At 36.9% G+C, this 18,555-nt stretch overlaps 1 protein-coding gene across 4 annotated transcripts in view; it reads right to left on the bottom strand.

Annotated features, from left to right (window-relative positions):
- Positions 1–18,555, bottom strand: part of PCDH11X (protocadherin 11 X-linked) — a 501,886-nt gene that overhangs the window by 305,662 nt on the left and 177,669 nt on the right. For 3 of the 4 annotated variants that reach the window (XM_072818012.1, XM_072818008.1, XM_072818011.1), the window contains exon 5: positions 1,201–1,230. The exons of the other annotated variant lie outside the window; for it this stretch is intronic. In XM_072818012.1, the coding sequence (XP_072674113.1) occupies positions 1,201–1,230 (30 nt within the window). The remainder of the gene's footprint in view (positions 1–1,200; positions 1,231–18,555) is intronic. 4 annotated transcript variants of the gene reach the window in all.

Raw genomic sequence — 18,555 nt, forward strand, 5'->3', positions numbered from 1 at the left:
CTCTTTTATGATCTTTTGCTTCCTTGGAGTAGCTGACTCTCAAAAAGACATCACTCAAAAGCCACAGTGATAATTTAGACAGGCATTTGAAAACTGTCAGATATATATATTCATTGAAAATTCTCTAGTACATTATTTTAGTTTATTTCTCAAATATTAATAAGATTTATTTTGACATTCTAGACAGGATTTATTTTCAGGTAGTTCTCACCCTTGATAAAGACATTCAAGACTAACATTTCTGACATAACCGAGACCACCCTTTGGCAAGTTCCTTTTCAAACACAAAATTTGGTCTCTTAAACTAGACTAGGATACATCCATCTTAAAGATTATGCTCCCATTTAACCTAGCATAAAGTTATGGTAACATTTTGGTTCTAATATCACAGCTTTTAACACTTGTTGAATTTAGTTTCCAAAATATCTTCCATCAGAAGCTCAAGGGAAAATTTCTTTCAACCCCACAACATGGTGAGGAAACCAATTCATAATTCTAGGAAAGATTAAATGCCAGTGAACAGTTCAAAAACTGTTTATTTTAGTGGTGTTGTAGTTTAACTAATGAGGTAACTAAAATTTAACAATATGTTTGAGATAGTTTATTTTTTAAACTGAGAAAACCAATTTTTTCTAGACAACTAGACTATCCATATATATAAGCAGAACTTAAAATTTTCACCTTGAAACATGACATCCTAAAACTTTGAATATCAATTTACTGATTAACTATGTTTGTTTAGTTTAGTTATCCTACTTTCCTTGTGATCCTATCAGATATCATCATGCTTCATATTCACGGATTTTTGCTGTGAAAGCCAAATTGTGAATTGACAACGAAATGGTCCCTTTTATTGCTAAAATTAATAATAAAATAACTATTCACAGAATATTCACAAAGTAATGCTTTAAGCAGAATGTTGTTTTGGCACAGTGGGAAAAGAAAAGTGTTGGTCAAAAATAAAATTAATTAAATTAAATTAAATTAAATTAGTTTGAAAATTGCATCCAGGACTGTGTAAATGATACAAAATGTGGATACAGTTCAGTTTGAAGATCTTTTAAGGTAGAATCACAACATATATCATCTTAAATACTTATAGTTTTAAGGCCATGGAGTAAATACTGTGGTTTCAAAATATTAAGAAAAAATAGTACAATATATTTTGAAATCAATTTTCTTTTAAATTTATAATCTTACCTTCCCTGCTGTTTTCCCCTCAGACTTCCACTGATTTAGGATAAAATGGAGGCAAAGGAAGCAAAGGAAAACAAAACAAAACAAAATTGAAAATCAGCTCTAATTTGTTATTGCAAATATATTTCTTAATGCCAATATTCTATGTCCAATAGTAAAAAATTCTGTTCTTCTGAAACTGTCTTCAACTTCTGCTTTCTTCAGTCATTTCATAAGGGGATATCACGACATTATAAATCTCATGTACCAGTATGAGAGCCATATAAGAAATCTTGGATCAGCATTACAAAACTCAGTTATATATTTAGCCCACATAGGCTTTTGTGAAGAAAAGACATGCCTCCAATTAGATATTCTCTTACTTATATTACTTATTTTTCATTAATTTTTAATGAATAAGCCTTTACCTCAAGCATGAATGCATTTCTTAAAAAAAGAACTAGGCTGGTTGGAATACATGAATTAGGAATAAACATAAGAAACATCTAAAAGACATTAAGTATTATCTCTAAGTGTTAATTTTGGTAGTTCTTAGGAACACCTTAATTAGATTCTGTTCAACTGAATTATGTTCTTTTTTTTTTTTTTTTTTTCTCATTGTAGCTGTGGTGTTTGGTTATTTTGTTCCTTTTTACTTAAAACTTCTTTTTTAAAATTCCCTTTCAACCTCAGGAGACAGGTTAAATTAATTTTCAAGACTCCAAAAACATTTAGGCCATTAGTCCCTTCTTCATTCTTCTTTGTAGACGATGAATATACCATATCATAAATGATCAAATTTCTACATTTCTAGATACTTTTGCTCCCAAAAGTCTTTTCTCCTAAAATTTTATCTCCATTTCTTGTCATTTTAACAGCTACACAAAATGTTCTCTGAGAGCCTCCTTGATTACAATGAATCACAAGAAAAAAAGGGGGGTAGAGCTGGGTTGATTTTGAAATAAGGGTAAATACAAAGACAGATACAATTAACATAGCCAGAGATTGCTCTATATTTTTAATAACTTATTCTCAGAAAGTATGCATTTTTTCCTGTCATTTTAACGTAACTTGTGTTCACAACATGGACATTTAAACAAGTATCTAGACATGGGCAAAAATCATTTATTCAAGAAATCAAAGTGTACTTTTTTTCACCCGTTCCATTTTGGGTATTGATGTTTACCCTAAGATATTCACACTTTTCTTGTGTTGAACAAATTCAGCCTTCAATGGCTCAGTATTAGAATTATATTCAGGAAGGGATACCCTTAGAATGATGACTTCCATAATCTCTTTCAAGAAAATATCCATGGTTTCAATGCCTTTAAATAATAGATATCTACATCTCTTATCATTATGAATAATAATTCTTAAATAGTAGGTTAAGGGCAGCTGGGTGGCTCAGCAGTTTAGTGCCACCTTCAGCCAAGGGTATGATCCCAGAGACCCGGGATCCAGTCCCACAATGGGTTCCCTGCATGGAGCCTGCTTCTCTCTCTGCCTGTGTGTGTGTGTGTGTGTGTGTGTGTCTCATTACTAAATAAATTAAAAAAAACTTAAAAAATAGGCTAAAATTTTCAACTTTCTAATAGAAATAAAGTCATAAACAAAAAAGTCTTTAAGGATATAATATTAAAATACTATTCTCTATTTTGCAGCAGCACAATAGATCTTTTTATGGTTGTTTCATTAAGATTTACTTGCAATAACAACAGATTTTATTTTTCTCTTTTAATTTTTTTTATTGGAGTTCAATTTGCCAAAATATAGCATAACACTCAGTGCTCCTCCTCACCACAGTAATGAAAAAAGACAAGTTCAGAATGTGTTTGTTTCCCTAAATTTTATATTTTAACTAAAAGCATTTCCTGTGCCGTGCTACTTTTGCTTTTATTTGAAAATTGTTATCGTGAAAAGGTTAAAATAGATCAAGTGGGAAATATCAAAAAGGATCGTCTTTGCATTAATCCACACCACAGATACAACACAATCTGCCACCATAAGTGGGTCCTATTTGGTAACATCTAGATGAGCATTAGAATTAAAAGTAAGCATAGAAATATATTGGCAGGCATGTAAATAGGATGACAAATTGATACCAGTTTTGATGATAGAAATATTAAAAAAATAATAAATGCTGGAAGAAAAAAAAAAACATGCCGAAAAGCAATTCCTACTTTGACAGAGACATGGATTTTTAATCCCCTTATTTAAAAATTGACCCCAAAATAATCAACACTAAATCAACAAAATCGTTGTCCAAACTAAATTATATATAGTGAGGGAGGGAAAAAAAAATAAGAGGTCTGAATGTTATAAGCTCAGAATTTTCCAATAGTATATATTTGTCATGTAGTTTCATATGTTCTTATTAACCTCCTGATGTGAACAAGTTCTTACTACTGTTGTGGAGGGAGACCTTCCTCTGCTTTATGGTCCTTCTAGCTGGACATAAAATCGAATTGACAAGAGACAGATTAATGGAAGAAAATAAAATGTAGTAGGGATAAGGACAACCCACATAGACAATGAAATTCTAAAGACAATGAGGCAACATGAAGTTTATATGAACTAAGGAGAGGGGTAGGGTCTGGATATACAAAGGGGAGAGAGCCATTAGCAGGAAAAGGAAAGGACATATTTCAAAAACACAAATGTTTCCCTATAATGTAGGTACATTTCTTACATAAAAGGGAATCTCTGTTAATAGTTCTCTTCTTGGTGCAGGCTTTCCTTTCCAAAGTAAATTTAGGCAGCTGAGAGGAGACAGAGAACTTTTCCTGCATCTGATGCATTTTGATTACTTTTAATTCAAAATAATCTTTATGCCAAAGTGGCCCATCTTGAAGCAGCCTGCCCTTGGCCCTTTCCCTACTAATAAATGAATATTTCTCATATTATATCAGATTTTCTAGATTGTTAGAGATGATTGAGTATAACTGATGAAAAGTAGGAAGAAGATATATTATACAAGAGAAGTAACAAAATTTGTTAATGTCAAGAATATGATCCAACTAGGAAAACGTTCCATTTTTTTAGTCCATTCTCTTTTATGTAACACAGTATTAGTGGACAAAATGGAAAATGGTGGGAGATAAATTACAATGAAGAGTGATCCATGTATACACTGAGGTGGTAGCAGTATCAGTACTGTTGAAAGAAAGTCAAATTATTTGGGTATTCTTCAAATCTATGTGCTTTTGTGACTAGTGGAAACCAGATATTATAATTGTGTCCCTTTTAGGCATGTGCATTCAGAGTGAACACAATGAGCACAAAGGTTGAGGTTAATACAAGAAGAGATCTATGGCCCAAAAGGGTATTACTACATACAGTCAGTTTCTCTGGAAAATTCTACTTTTTTTTCCCATCTCCAGGTTTACTACTTCTCTTTTCCCTTCCCTTCCTTTCCCTTCTCTTCCCTTCCCTTCCCTTCCCTTCCCTTCCCTTCCCTTCCCTTCCCTTCCCTTCCCTTCCCTTCTCTTCTCTTTTCTCTTCTTTTTCTTTCTTGTGTAAAGTATAGCTGTTATCTTCACTTATTTCATGTAGGGTTTCCTCTGTATTGTTACCACTAACAGAGTAACTGTCCTCTTAAATAAAACCATTAGGAATTTCTCATCACTTAGATTAATAATAAAAGGGAGCAAGACTAGAATCAGAAGTCAAGGAAGTCACATCCTTATGCACAGGTAACAAAGAGGCAGAGGCCTACTAGAGGATCAAACATTAGAGCTTATCCTAAAACACTACCTTGCCTGCTGATTATGAAAGAAATAGAACAAAACATGTATAAGAGACAATGCACTTGGTGAACACAGATTTATTTTAAAAGTTGATCTCAATTCTCACTCAAAACAGCACTAGCTACCACTAAATTTTTTTCAGCTGGATTAAGTGCAAAATCAACTTGAGATGTCCAGTAATGGTCAAGATTTAACAAAAAGCACTTATCAGAATGACAGTGGTGGTATTATGATAGTACCTTTTCTAAAGGGCATGGGCAAGGGCAGCCCTGGTGGCGCAGCAGTTTGGCGCCACCCACAGCCTGGGGTGTGATCCTGGAGACCTCGGATCGAGTCCCACATCGGGCTCCCTGCATGGAGCCTGCTTCTTCCTCTACCTGTGTCTCTGCCTCCCTCTCTCTCTGTGTCTATGAATAAATAAATAAAATCTTAAAAAAAAACTGGGGGCAGGGTATGAGCAAAATGAAAATACTTCCCACTATGAACACATATTACATCCTGAATAAATATTTGCCTAAAAGATGAATGAAACTGCAGAAGATTTTTTTTTATCCTTGTGCATGTGTGTGAGTATATTCATGTGTGTTTATAGCATAACAAACTGAAAGGCTATGGAGACTGTATCTACTAATACTCCACCAGTTGGAATGCCCCCCAATCTGCATTTTAAGAATATTACAACTTTAAGTATAATTTTTACTTGACTAATTCTCCATACAAATATCATGGCCAAGTTGTTTTTTGTCTTTTGTTTTGTTTTGTTTTAGTAAATTGACACATGTGACCTAGAATGCTATTGATTTTAAAGGGAAGACATTAGTGAATGTAATAATAATAATAATAATAATAATAATAATAATAATAAGCTTAAATGTCTTCCTCAACATATTTGTTTACTACTTATCTCCTTTCTAGGATATAAATAACTATTTCAAAAGAACACACTTACGAGAATGTATCTAGGTATTTTTGTGTCCTTATTATGCTCCTAAACTTAAGACTAGCATAAATGTTGTATAGATAATATTGATGCATCAGTAAATAAAACATGAAATTTGAAATGAGAAGACATATGTTTCAGTCTTTGGTCTACAAGTAGCTGAATGATCTTATTCAACCAAAATTTAGAAAACTGTATCTTCCTCCTACACTAACCCCAGGGCATTAACTACATTGATGATAATAATGCTGATAATGATTGTGACAATGACAGGAACACTATTGCTACAACTATCACTGCCACTATTATAATTGCCTATAATTTATTGAGTATGAATCAAATTTAGTAAATGCTTTACAACTATCATTTTATTTTATTCTTACAGAGGCACTTTGATGTGGGAAAATAATCATTCCCATTTTGAAGCTGCTTGATAAAAATATGGCATATCAGTTGAAACTATGTTTCATTTTTAATTGTTTGAATTTTGCATGAAAATATCTTTGCTGCTAAAGACATATGTAACGACTCTAATACAATTTTAAATTACAGATGGTAAGTGATGAATCACTAGATGCTACTCTTGGAACTAATACTACACTATATGTTAACTAACTAGATTTAAATAAAAAACTTGAACATAAAATAAATAAAATAGTTACAGATGATCTTAACATGTCATTCGTGTGAAATGTGAAAACAAATTGTTGCATTGAGTCTATTAAAGCTTATAGATGAAGACTTTTTTTTTTCAGTGCAATAGCTACCAGACTGCTTAATCTGTGAATACTGGTTTTCATATTAGATGAAGCATAACAAAATAGATCTATCATAAAAATAAGAATTTTAAAGCTCCTTATATACTATCCTTTATATCATACTTACAGATGGACAAAGGGTATTTTAAAATACTGTTACTAGTTATTTGGATGGACCTCAAATGAAAGTTTAATGCTACTATAGTCATTTTACATAAATAGTACTTAAGCATGTAGCTTTCTTTTTTTTTTTAAGATTTTATTTATTTATTCATGATAGAGAGAGAGAGGCAGAGACACAGGCAAGGGAGAAGCAGGCTCCACGCAGGGAGCCTGATGTGGGACTTGATCTCAGGTCTCCAGGATCACGCCCTGGGCCAAAGGCAGGCGCCAAACCGCTGCACCACCCAGGGATCCCCTAGCATGTAGCTTTCTGATAGAGATTTAAACCTTGGACTTAGTTGCATTATTTTTAATTTATCCTTAAGTTTTAGTTTTAATCTAATAATACCTACTTTACAACAAAGTTATAATAATTATCTGGTATCCGTTGTTATCATTTGCTTGTTTTCTAGGTGGAAAGTGATATTCTTTTCTGGTATTATCATAGTCTTCTTGAGCTCTTGATTACTGATAAAGTGTGAGAACTAGGTTCTTGTCTCACAGAGTCAAAGAATGAATGTCACAGACAAAGGAGAGTGAGTAAAGCAATAGAAATTTATTAAGCAAGGAGACAGAGAAGGTTCTTAGGAGGCAGAGGGATCCTGACAGGGCTGGCTTGTAGTGTTGGTTGAAAGCCAACAAGGGAACCTAAAGCCTTTTAACATCTCTATTGATATCATGATTGAATAAGGAATAGTGTTAACACCTTCAATGGCTTACTTCCTTTTTAGGGTCTGGTAATTCTTTGCAAGTCACAAGTAGCTGTTATAGACCCCACCTTTGATACCTAGGACAGGATGCCCTGGTTTGTATCTCAGGTTTCCTTTCCTCTCCACATTTTTGGGATTTTTGTGAGTCTGATTCCCTGGCCCCCTACATATCTCTCCCTACCTAGTCCTGCCACTCCCTTATGCATTGATATATAATCTCTATTTCAAACTCCTCTAGTAATTCCAAGCTGAAGTTCTACTTTCACTGCATTTTTTGGGTAGAATTTTCAACTTTATTTCAAATCATTTAAGAAAACTGAAACTGAAACCTCTTTGTTTTTCCCCAGTTGAACTCATTGTTTTTAGGTTTGTGAGGTTTCATTAAGCCTGTCTTGACACTATCAAATCAAATGAAGTATAATGCATATAGTGAGTAGAGAGCATTCTCCAAAAATTTATGTCCATTGGAATCTCAAAATTGTATCTTATTTGGAAGTAATATCTTTGCAGCTATAATTAGTTAAGGATCTTGGAATGAAATCATCCTGGATTTAGGGATTCCTTAAATTCAATGTCCAGTGTGTATATAGGAAAAAGACATGCACAAACAGGAAGAAGGTCATGTGATTTTGAAGGCAGAGATTGGAGTGATGGCAGCTACAAGTTAAAGAATGCAGCAGAAGCTGGAAGAGGGAAGGAATTAGAATTGCTAAATGCCAGCAGAAGCTGGAAGAAGCTAGGAATTAATCTTCCCTACAGCTTTTAGAGGGAGCATGGCACTAAGGACACTTTGATTTCAGAGTTCTGGACTGCAGAAGGACAAAAGACTAAGTTTCTGTTATTTTAAGCAACTGATGTTTGTGGTAATTTGTTATTGAAGTGCTATTAAAAATCCAATTAATCAAAAGTATATACTTTCATTTCAGGAAAAAAAGCACTAAAATATAAAATGGATTGTTTTATTCTATAATTTCTCAAACCAAAATACTTTCGAAGATTATTAACCACAAATCAATGCATTTTGTATATTTAAGTTTCTGGAGGACTGGAATGATTATAAGTAAATTTAGTACAATGGAAAGATTATCCGATTTTGAATAACCAGATATAGGTTCCAGTCCCAGATTATTCATTCAACTTTAAGACATTTAGCAAAAGCTTATTTGGTACTACATTCAAATTTTCTAAGTGGTAGAAAAATGAATGGAATAAGACCCTTGCCCTACAGGACTTCACAATTTAACAGGGAAGTCAGATGTAGCAAGTGATAATTATAATATTTTAGATGTTATAATGGCCAGATGAATAAAATGCTATCATACCACAAGGGAGCAAAGAACTGTGTGACAATGAGCAAGTCCTTTGACTTCTAAATCTCAGTTTGTTAATTCTTAAAATGGAAATAACAGTAACAAATCATATCCTTTCTATTTGTAGATATTATTTTGAAAGTCAAATAAAATCTTTTTTCTTGATTATTCTTTTGGACTTTTTTCTCATCTCCCAAGTATTTTTAACAGTTACTATTTGTAAGAGTTCTGTAAATCAGACACCGGGGATCCCTGGGTGGCTCAGTGGTTTAGCGCCTGCCTTTGGTCCAGGGTGTGATCCTGGAGTCCTGGGATCAAGTCCCACATCAGGCTCCTTGCATGGAGCCTGATTCTCCCTCTGTCTGTGTCTCTGCCTCTCTCTCTCTCTCTCTCTCTGTCTCTCATGAATAAATAAATAAAATCTTAAAAAATATCAGAAACTTTCAAGTATTTAACATATATTTTCTGAATTAATCCTTGAAATAGTCCATAATTCTAATACAATTATTCTAATTTTACATGTATAGAAATTTAGGTATAAAGACTTATACTATGTTTCAAAATTGCATAAGATTGTAAATCAGGATGTAAATATTCTTTTCACCAGGGATTGCTGTATATCTTAGATATAAATACACAAAAAGTAAATATACTATTATGAATTAATGACTATGTACCCTAATATCTAGCAATAATAAACTAGATAATGAATAATATTTCAATATGCATGAATAATTCTGAATAAATATTATATATCCCTTATAGTACTCATTTCCTAATGATTATCTATGCTGATGGGGGAACAGAGGACTAGCTGAGGACAAAGCACATTGACAAGTTCTTGAAACAGAGAGAGTGACTTTCTTCTACAGACTCAAATGTCTCACTGTTCATACTTTGCTAAGGGCAGAAGGCAATCTTAGCCTGTCCTCCAGGAATCTGTAAGTCTATTTTAACATATAAAAATTCCTTTAAATTTCCTTTATCTCTAAACCCCCAAGGTACATGTTGGTGATCATTTCCCAAGCACATGGCCCACTGATAAACATCTGAAGGGTCTTATGACTCAGGTTCTATTAGACGGTAATAAGTGACCTTTTCCCAACAATAGCTAGCTCCCTCAAGAACCTGGAAACCTTGTTTCTAAAAGTCCTTAGAGAGTATGCTATTCTCAAACCCCTCCCAACTTCCAGGTATATAATCATCCATCACTCACAGGCTCAGGACAGCAGCTCTTCCTGCCCATGGGTCCTGTCCCTGTGTTTTAATAAAACCACCATTTTGCACCAAAGATGTCTCAAGAATTATTTCTTGGTTGTCAGCTCCAGGCCTCACCTATATTCAGAAAACTTCATCATATGCTAGAGAAAAAGCATTCAGTTATGTTTCTACAAAGTAACCATTTGCATCAATTTTACTATTAGGTAATTACATTGATATTTACTAACTAGATCTAAGTTAAGTTTCTTTAAAAAATTTCCAACTACATGTATATTAACTATTAGAATATTCATTGTTTTCACATATGCAAGTAACACGACCAGCTCCAGAATCTGGAGCCTTTAGTATTAGTTTATTAATGTAAGCAACTACATGATTTCTTTAATGTAAGCAACTACTAAATTTAAATATTGAGCAATTTTCCAATTCAACCATTTTAGTTCCTAGCCCAGTTTCCATCTGGTTAATTCAGATGCATTGTATGTAAGGAAAGCATTTTATGTGTGGAGAAAAGACCAAGGATTCACAATCTATCTCCTCTTCAGGGTAAGAAGGAGTATTCAATATGAACATTTCTAACTTTACATGAATTAATTCACCAGGCTAGTTACTAAAGATAAATTGATTGCCAAGATAGAAATAGCTATCTTTGCTCTTCATAAAGAACAAGAGTATAGATAATTACAGTACTTTTGATAACAGAATAGTTTGGAAGTTTTTCTTCATTAATAGAAGTAATATGGGCAACAAAAGCAGAAGGGAATGTAAATTAAATTAAATGTCCTCGCAGTCCATTGACAAATACTAGAAATAAGCAGAGTATAAAGTTTCCTCCAGGAAACTTCCAACTATCTTACTGTTAATGCTCTTTGTTAGAGGGAAAAACAACCTTAGCTTGACAATAGCAATGCCTCCAGTATCCTGTGAATCTTTAGCATATGAAAGTCCTTGTGAACCTCTCCCTCAGTCATTCCTCACAACCCCAGTGCAGCAGCTATTTCTGCCCACAGGTCCTGTCCCCATGCTTTAATAAAACCACCTTTTTGCACCAAAGACATCTCAAGAATTCCTTCTTGGCCATCAGCTCTAAACTCTAACAATAACACTGCTCCAAAACTACATCAGAAATATCCTTAGGGGTGCCTGGGTGGCTCAGTCAGTTAAGCAACTGCCTTCTGCTCAGGTCATGATCCCAGAGTCCTGGAATTAAGCACTATGTGGGGCTCCCTGCTCAGCTAGGAACCTGCTTCTCCCTCTCACTCTACCTCTTTACCCTGCTTTAGTGCTTCCTAAGAAGTAAAAAACTAAAAAACTAAAAAAATAATAAATAAAAAAAGAAGTATCCTTGTAGAATTTTATCTCTGAGAATAATTTCAAATCATTTAGTTAGAGGTATAGCAGATAAATAGTGAACACTAATTAAAAGCACAATTTATTATTTACCATAGTTCAATTCCAATATCTATGATGCTGCTGGGTTTCTATAACAGAAATAAAAACACTCCTCTTGAGTGATCCATGGAGCCTTGAATTATCAAATACTCACATTAAAACTGCATAAGATAGGATGTGAGTTTTATTTTAAAAGGTCTATCATTCCCCAGAGGCTCATTCACCTCAGGAATCTTCCCAGTATTTAGCTCTTAAAGTCTCTAAAATATTTTAAGTGTGTACATTTTTTTTTTACTACTTTGTGAATCTGGCATGTAGATTTTCATTTTTGCCCCAATTTCCCACATTAATGTTATTTTCAGCTTCTAATTCAACATAAAACAGCAGATGATTCCATTTAACCCCAACTGACTTTATTCTTAGCAGAGCTCTGTATTCATGGCATTTTTATTTTTATTATTGGCTATTTATCATTAGTATTTTTAGAAGAATGAGGGAGTTGTATTTCTTTGGGAGCTTTAACTATGGAATTCTATCCATCAACAAATACTCATTGAATATCTATTGTGTGGCAGGCATAGTGTTTAAAATCATGGGCTCTGAAAATAGACTGCTTTGAGTTAGGGACAATGGGGCTAGGCAGAGCTAGGTAGGGGGCCAAGGAAGCAGGCTCACAAAAATCCCAAAAATGCTGAGATGTAAGAAAACCAGAGATAAGAGAACAAACCAGACCATCCTGCCCTAGGTGTGGACAGGGAGGGTGTCTTCTTTATATCAGTGATCTGTGACCAACAAATAACCAGATCCCAAAGAAGTAAACTATTAAACATGTTATCACTAGTACTTACTCAATGGTGATACAAGTAGGTAATGTTAAAAGGATTGCTTAACTATTCTAACTATTCTGTCTATTTGTAGAATACTGATTATTAAAACAACAGCTATATGATAAGGTGTCTGTGAGCTAATTGAGTTCATACTAAAGCACTTAATAGATGGTCATATAGTAAGCTGTCAACATACACTATTATTATCATTATTTTAATCACACACTGTGTGAAACATTGAGAACACTACGATAACCAGGAAGAATCTTCCTATCTATTGAGAAAGTCAGTTACTAAAAAATATTTAGAGGGATCCCTGGGTGGATCAGGGGTTTAGCACCTGCCTTTGGTTCAGGGCGTGATCCTGGAGACCTGGGATCAAGTCCCACATCGGGCGACCTGCATGGAGCCTGCTTCTCCCTCTGCCTGTGTCTCTGCCTCTCTCTCTCTCTGTCTCTCATGAATAAATAAATAAAATCTTAAAAAAAATTTAGAGATAATGAATGAATTAATTGCCAGTATATAACAAGAGTGCTTTGAGTGGTAGTAAAAGATTGTGAAAGGGAAAGCTTTTGCTTTGGGGTTCCATGTGAATTACTACCTCATGAAAATGAATTGAGGAGGGGAGGGGCAAGATGGTGGAAGCGTAGGGTCTCCAAATCATCTGTCTCCACCAAATTACCTAGAAAACCTTCAAATTATCCTGAAAATCTACGAAATCGGCCTGAAAATTAAAGAGAGACCAGCTGGAATGCAACAGTGAGAAGAGTTCGCGCTTCTATCAAGGTAGGAAGACGGGGAAAAAGAAATAAAGAAACAAAGGCCTCCAAGGGGGAGGGGCCCCGCGAGGAGCCAGGCTAAGGCTGGGGCGAGTGTCCCCAGGACAGGAGAGCCCTGTCCCAGAGAAGCAGGAGCTGCACCAATCTTCCCGGACGGAAAGGCCTCGCAGGGAGTTGGAGCAGGATACCAGGAGGGCGGGGATGCCCTCAGGCTCCCAGGGACACTAACAGAGCACCTGTGCCCAGGGGAGAGCATGCCACACCCCACGGCCGAGCTTCCTAAAGGGCTGCAGTGCGCGCCGCTGGACCCAGGAGCAGCTCGGCGGTGACTCGGCGGAAAGGGGTTCCAGGGAGTTGGAGCAGGACCCCAGGAGGGCGAGGATGCCCTCGGGCTCCCTGGGACAGTAACAGCAGCTCGGAGGGGCTCCAGCGGCGGCTCCGCGGAGGGGGCTGCGCGGCCGGATCGCGAATCCAACAGGGTGCCAGGACACAGCCCAGGATCCGGCCTCCCCCCGGGACAGGCAGAGGCCGGGAGGGCCCAGGACAGCAAGGACGCTCCTGCCCCAGCTGAGCAGATCAGCGGCCCCACCCCGGAGCCTCCAGGCCCTGCAGACGGAGAGCTCCGGAGTTCCTGCGGGGGCTGAATCCAGGTTTCCAGAGCTGGCCCCGCCACTGGGGCTGTTGCTCCTGGGGCCTCACGGGGTAAACAACCCCCACTGAGGCCTGCACCAGGCAGGGGGCAGAGCAGCTCCCCCAAGTGCTAACACCTGAAAATCAACACAACAGGCCCCTCCCCCAGAAGACCAGCTAGACGGACAAGTTTCAGGGGAAATCAAGGGACTTAAAGTATACAGAATCAGAAGATACTCCCCCGTGGTTCTTTTTTGCTTTTCTTTTTTGTTGTTGTTGTTTTGTTTTGTTTTGTTTTGCTTTTTGATTTGTTTTCTTCCCCCACCCTGTTGGGGCCAGGCGGGAAGGGAAACTCCTCAAGATGGCGGATACGCCAAAATGGCTGAGGTTCCTGTCACCACCTCCACTTGGGACGACAGCTTAAGCAGACCCTTACACCTCTCCTTTGGAATTCCCCAACCGAACCCAATGCCCTTCAAACCCCAGAGGAGGAAGTCACCTTTGACTGGTCGAATTGCAATCCTTCCTTTGCATAGTGAGGGTCACTCTGACTGGTTGGATTGCAATCCTTCCTTTGCATATGAGCCAACCAATAGGAAACCGTTCTGCCTTACAACGTTATGTAAACCCCCTATCACCTTGTCTTGGCGCGACTTCCTCGACTCACTCTCTTTCCCCTGTGAATCGTGGAACCTCGCCCAAGGGTGCCTGCAATAAAATCTGTTCTTGGACCCTCGCTTGCCTTGGCGGTCTCATTTCCAACTAGTTACTAAAAAACTTAACACACCCCTTTTTTCCCTTTCTTTCTTTTTTCTTTCTCTTTTTCTTCTTTTCTTTCTCTTTTTTTTTGTCTTTCTCTATTCTTTCCTTCTCTCCTCTCTTTTTCTCCTTTTCCCAATACAACTTGCTTTTGGCCACTCTGAACTGAGCAAAATGACTAGAAGGAAAACCTCACCTCAAAAGAAAGAATCAGAAACAGTCCTCTCTCCCACAGAGTTATAAAATCTGGATTACAATTCAATGTCAGAAAGCCAATTCAGAAGCACTATTATACAGCTACTGATGGCTCTAGAAAAAAGCATAAAGGACTCAAGAGACTTCATGACTGCAGAATTTAGAGCTAATCAGGCAGAAATTAAAAATCAATTGAATGAGATGCAATCCAAACTAGAAGTCCTAACGACGAGGGTTAACGAGGTGGAAGAACGAGTGAGTGACCTAGAAGACAAGTTGATAGCAAAGAGGTAAATTGAGGAAAAAAGAGACAAACAATTAAAAGACCATGAAGATAGATTAAGGGAAATAAACGACAGCCTGAGGAAGAAAAACCTACGTTTAATTGGGGTTCCCGAGGTCGCCAAAAGGGACAGAGGGCCAGAATATGTATTTGAACAAATTCTAGCTGAAAACATTCCTAATCTGGGAAGGGAAACAGGCATTCAGATCCAGGAAATAGAGAGATCCCCCCCCCCCTAAAATCAACAAAAACCGTTCAACAACTTGATATTTAATAGTGAAGCTTGCAAATTCCAAAGATAAAGAGAAGATCCTTAAAGCAGCAAGAGACAAGAAATCCCTGACTTTTATGGGGAGGAGTATTAGGGTAACAGAAGACCTCTCCACAGAGACCTGGCAGGCCAGAAAGGGCTGGCAGGATATATTCAGGGTCTAAATGAGAAGAACATGCAACCAAGAATACTTTATCCAGCAAGGCTCTCATTCAAAATGGAAGGAGAGATAAAGAGCTTCCAAGAGAGGCAGGAACTAAAAGAATATGTGACCTCCAAACCAGCTCTGCAAGAAATTTTAAAGGGGACTCTTAAAATTCCCCTTTAAGAAGAAGTTCAGTGGAACAATCCACAAAAACAAGGACTGAATAGATATCATGATGACACTAAACTCATATCTGTCAATAGTAACTCTGAATGTGAACGGGCTTAAATGACGCCATCAAAAGGTGCAAGGTTTCAGACTGGATAAAAAAGCAGGACCCATCTATTTGCTGTCTACAAGAGACTCATTTTAGACAGAAGGACACCTACAGCCTGAAAATAAAAGGTTGGAGAACCATTTACCATTCAAATGGTCCGCAAAAGAAAGCAGGGATAGCCATCCTTATATCAGATAAATTAAAATTTACCCCAAAGACTGTAGTGAGAGATGAAGAGGGACACTATATCATACTTAAAGGATCTATCCAACAAGAGGACTTAACAATCCTCAATATATATGCCCCAAATGTGGGAGCTGCCAAATATATAAATCAATTATTAACCAAAGTGAAGAAATACTTAGATAATAATACACTTATACTTGGTGACTTCAATCTAGCTCTTTCTATACTTGATAGGTCTTCTAAGCACAACATCTCCAAAGAAAGAAGAGCTTTAAATGATACACTGGACCAGATGGATTTCACAGATATCTACAGAACTTTACATCCAAATGCAACTGAATACACATTCTTCTCAAGTGCACATGGAACTTTCTCCAGAATAGAGCACATACTGGGTCACAAATCGGGTCTGAACCGATACCAAAAGATTGGGATCGTCCCCTGCATATTCTCAGACCATAATGCCTTGAAATTAGAACTAAATCACAACAAGAAGTTGGGAAGGACCTCAAACACGTGGAGGTTAAGGACCATCCTGCTAAAAGATGAAAGGGTCAACCAGGAAATTAAGGAAGAATTAAAAGGATTCATGGAAACTAATGAGAATGGAGATACAAGCATTCACAATCTTTGGGACACAACAAAAGCAGTCCTGAGGGGGAAATACATCGCAATACAAGCATCCATTCAAAAACTGGAAAGGACTCAAATACAAAAGCTAACCATACACATAAAGGAGCTAGAGAAAAAAACAGCAGATAGATCCTACATCCAGGAGAAGATGAGAGTTAATAAAGATTCGAGCAGAACTCAATGAATCGAGACCAGAAAAACTGTGGAACAGATCAACAGAACCAGGAGTTGGTTCTTTGAAAGAATTAATAAGATACATAAACCATTAGCCAGCCTTATTCAAAAGAAGAGAGAGAAGACTCAAATTAATAAAATCATGAATGAGAAAGGAGAGATCACTACCAACACCAAGGAAATACAAATGATTTTAAAAACATATTATGTTTTAACATACGCCAATAAATTAGGCATCCTAGAAGAAATGGACGCATTCCTGGAAAGCCACAAACTACCAAAACTGGAACAGGAAGAAATAGAAAACCTGAACAGGCCAATAACCAGGGAGGAAATTGAAGCAGTCATCCAAAACCTCCCAAGACACAAGAGTCCAGGGCCAGATGGCTTCCCAGGGGAATTCTATCAAACGTTTAAAGAAGAAATCATACCTATTCTCCTAAAGCTGTTTGGAAAGATAGAAAGAGATGGAGTACTTCCAAATTCGTTCTATGAGACCAGCATCACCTTAATTCCAAAACCAGACAAAGACCCCACCAAAAAGGAGAATTATAGACCAATATCTCTCATTAACACAGATGCAAGAATTCTCAACAAGATACTAGCCAATAGGACCAAACAGTACATTAAGATTATTCACCATGACCAAGTGGAATTTATCCCTGGGATGCAAGGCTGGTTCAACACTGGTAAAACAATCAATGAGATAGATCATATCAGCATGAGAAAAACCAAGAACCGTATGATCCTCTCATTACATGCAGAGAAAGCATTTTATAAAATACAGCATCCATTCCTGATCAAAACTCTTCAGAGTGTAGGGATAGAGGGAACATTCCTCAACATCTTAAAAGCCATCTACGAAAATCCCACAGCAAATATCATTCTCAATGGGGAAGCACTGGGAGCCTTTCCCCTAAGATCAGGAACAAGACAGGGATGTCCACTCTCACCACTGCTATTCAACATAGTACTGGAAGTCCTAGCCTCAGCAATCAGACAACAAAAAGACATTAAAGGCATTCAAATTGGCAAAGAAGAAGTGAAACTCTCCCTCTTTGCTGATGACATGATACTCTACATAGAAAACCCAAAAGTCTCCAACCCAAGATTGCTAGAACTCATACAGCCATTCAGTAGCATGGCAGGATACAAAATCAATGCCCAGAAATCAGTGGCATTTCTATACACTAACAATGAGACTGAAGAAAGAGAAATTAAGGACTCAATCCCATTTACAATTCCACCCAAAAGCATAAGATACCTAGGAATAAACCTAACCAAAGATGTAAAGGATCCTCAAAACTAGAGAACACTTCTGAAAGAAATTGAGGAAAACACAAAGAGATGGAAAAATATTCCATGCTCATGGATTGGCAGAATTAATATTGTGAAGATGTCAATGTTACCCAGGGCAATATACACGTTTAATGCAATCACTATCAAAATACCATGGACTTTCTTCAGAGAGTTAGCATAAATTATTTTAAGATTTGTGTGGAATCAGAAAAGACCCCAAATAGCCAGGGGAATTTTAAAAAAGAAAACCATATCTGGGGGCATCACAATGCCAGATTTCAGGTTGTACTACAAAGCTGTGGTCATCAAGACAGTGTGGTCTGGCACAAAAACAGACACATAGATCAATGGAACAGAATAGAGAACCCAGAAGTGGACCGTCAACTTTATGGTCAACTAATATTCGATAAAGGAGGAAAGACTATCCATTGGAAGAAAGACAGTCTCTTCAATAAATGGTGCTGGGAAAACTGGACATCCGCAGGCAGAAGAATGAAACTAGACCACTCTCTTGCACCATACACAAAGATAAACTCAAAATGGATGAAAGATCTAAATGTGAGACAAGATTCCATCAAAATCCTAGAGAAGAACACGGGGAACACCCTTTTTGAACTCGGCCACAGTAACTTCTCGCAAGATCCATCCACGAAGACAAAAGAAACAAAAGCAAAAATGAACT

This window comes from Canis lupus, chromosome X (genome assembly GCF_048164855.1).
Source record: "Canis lupus baileyi chromosome X, mCanLup2.hap1, whole genome shotgun sequence".
Taxonomy (NCBI): Eukaryota; Metazoa; Chordata; class Mammalia; order Carnivora; family Canidae; genus Canis; species Canis lupus.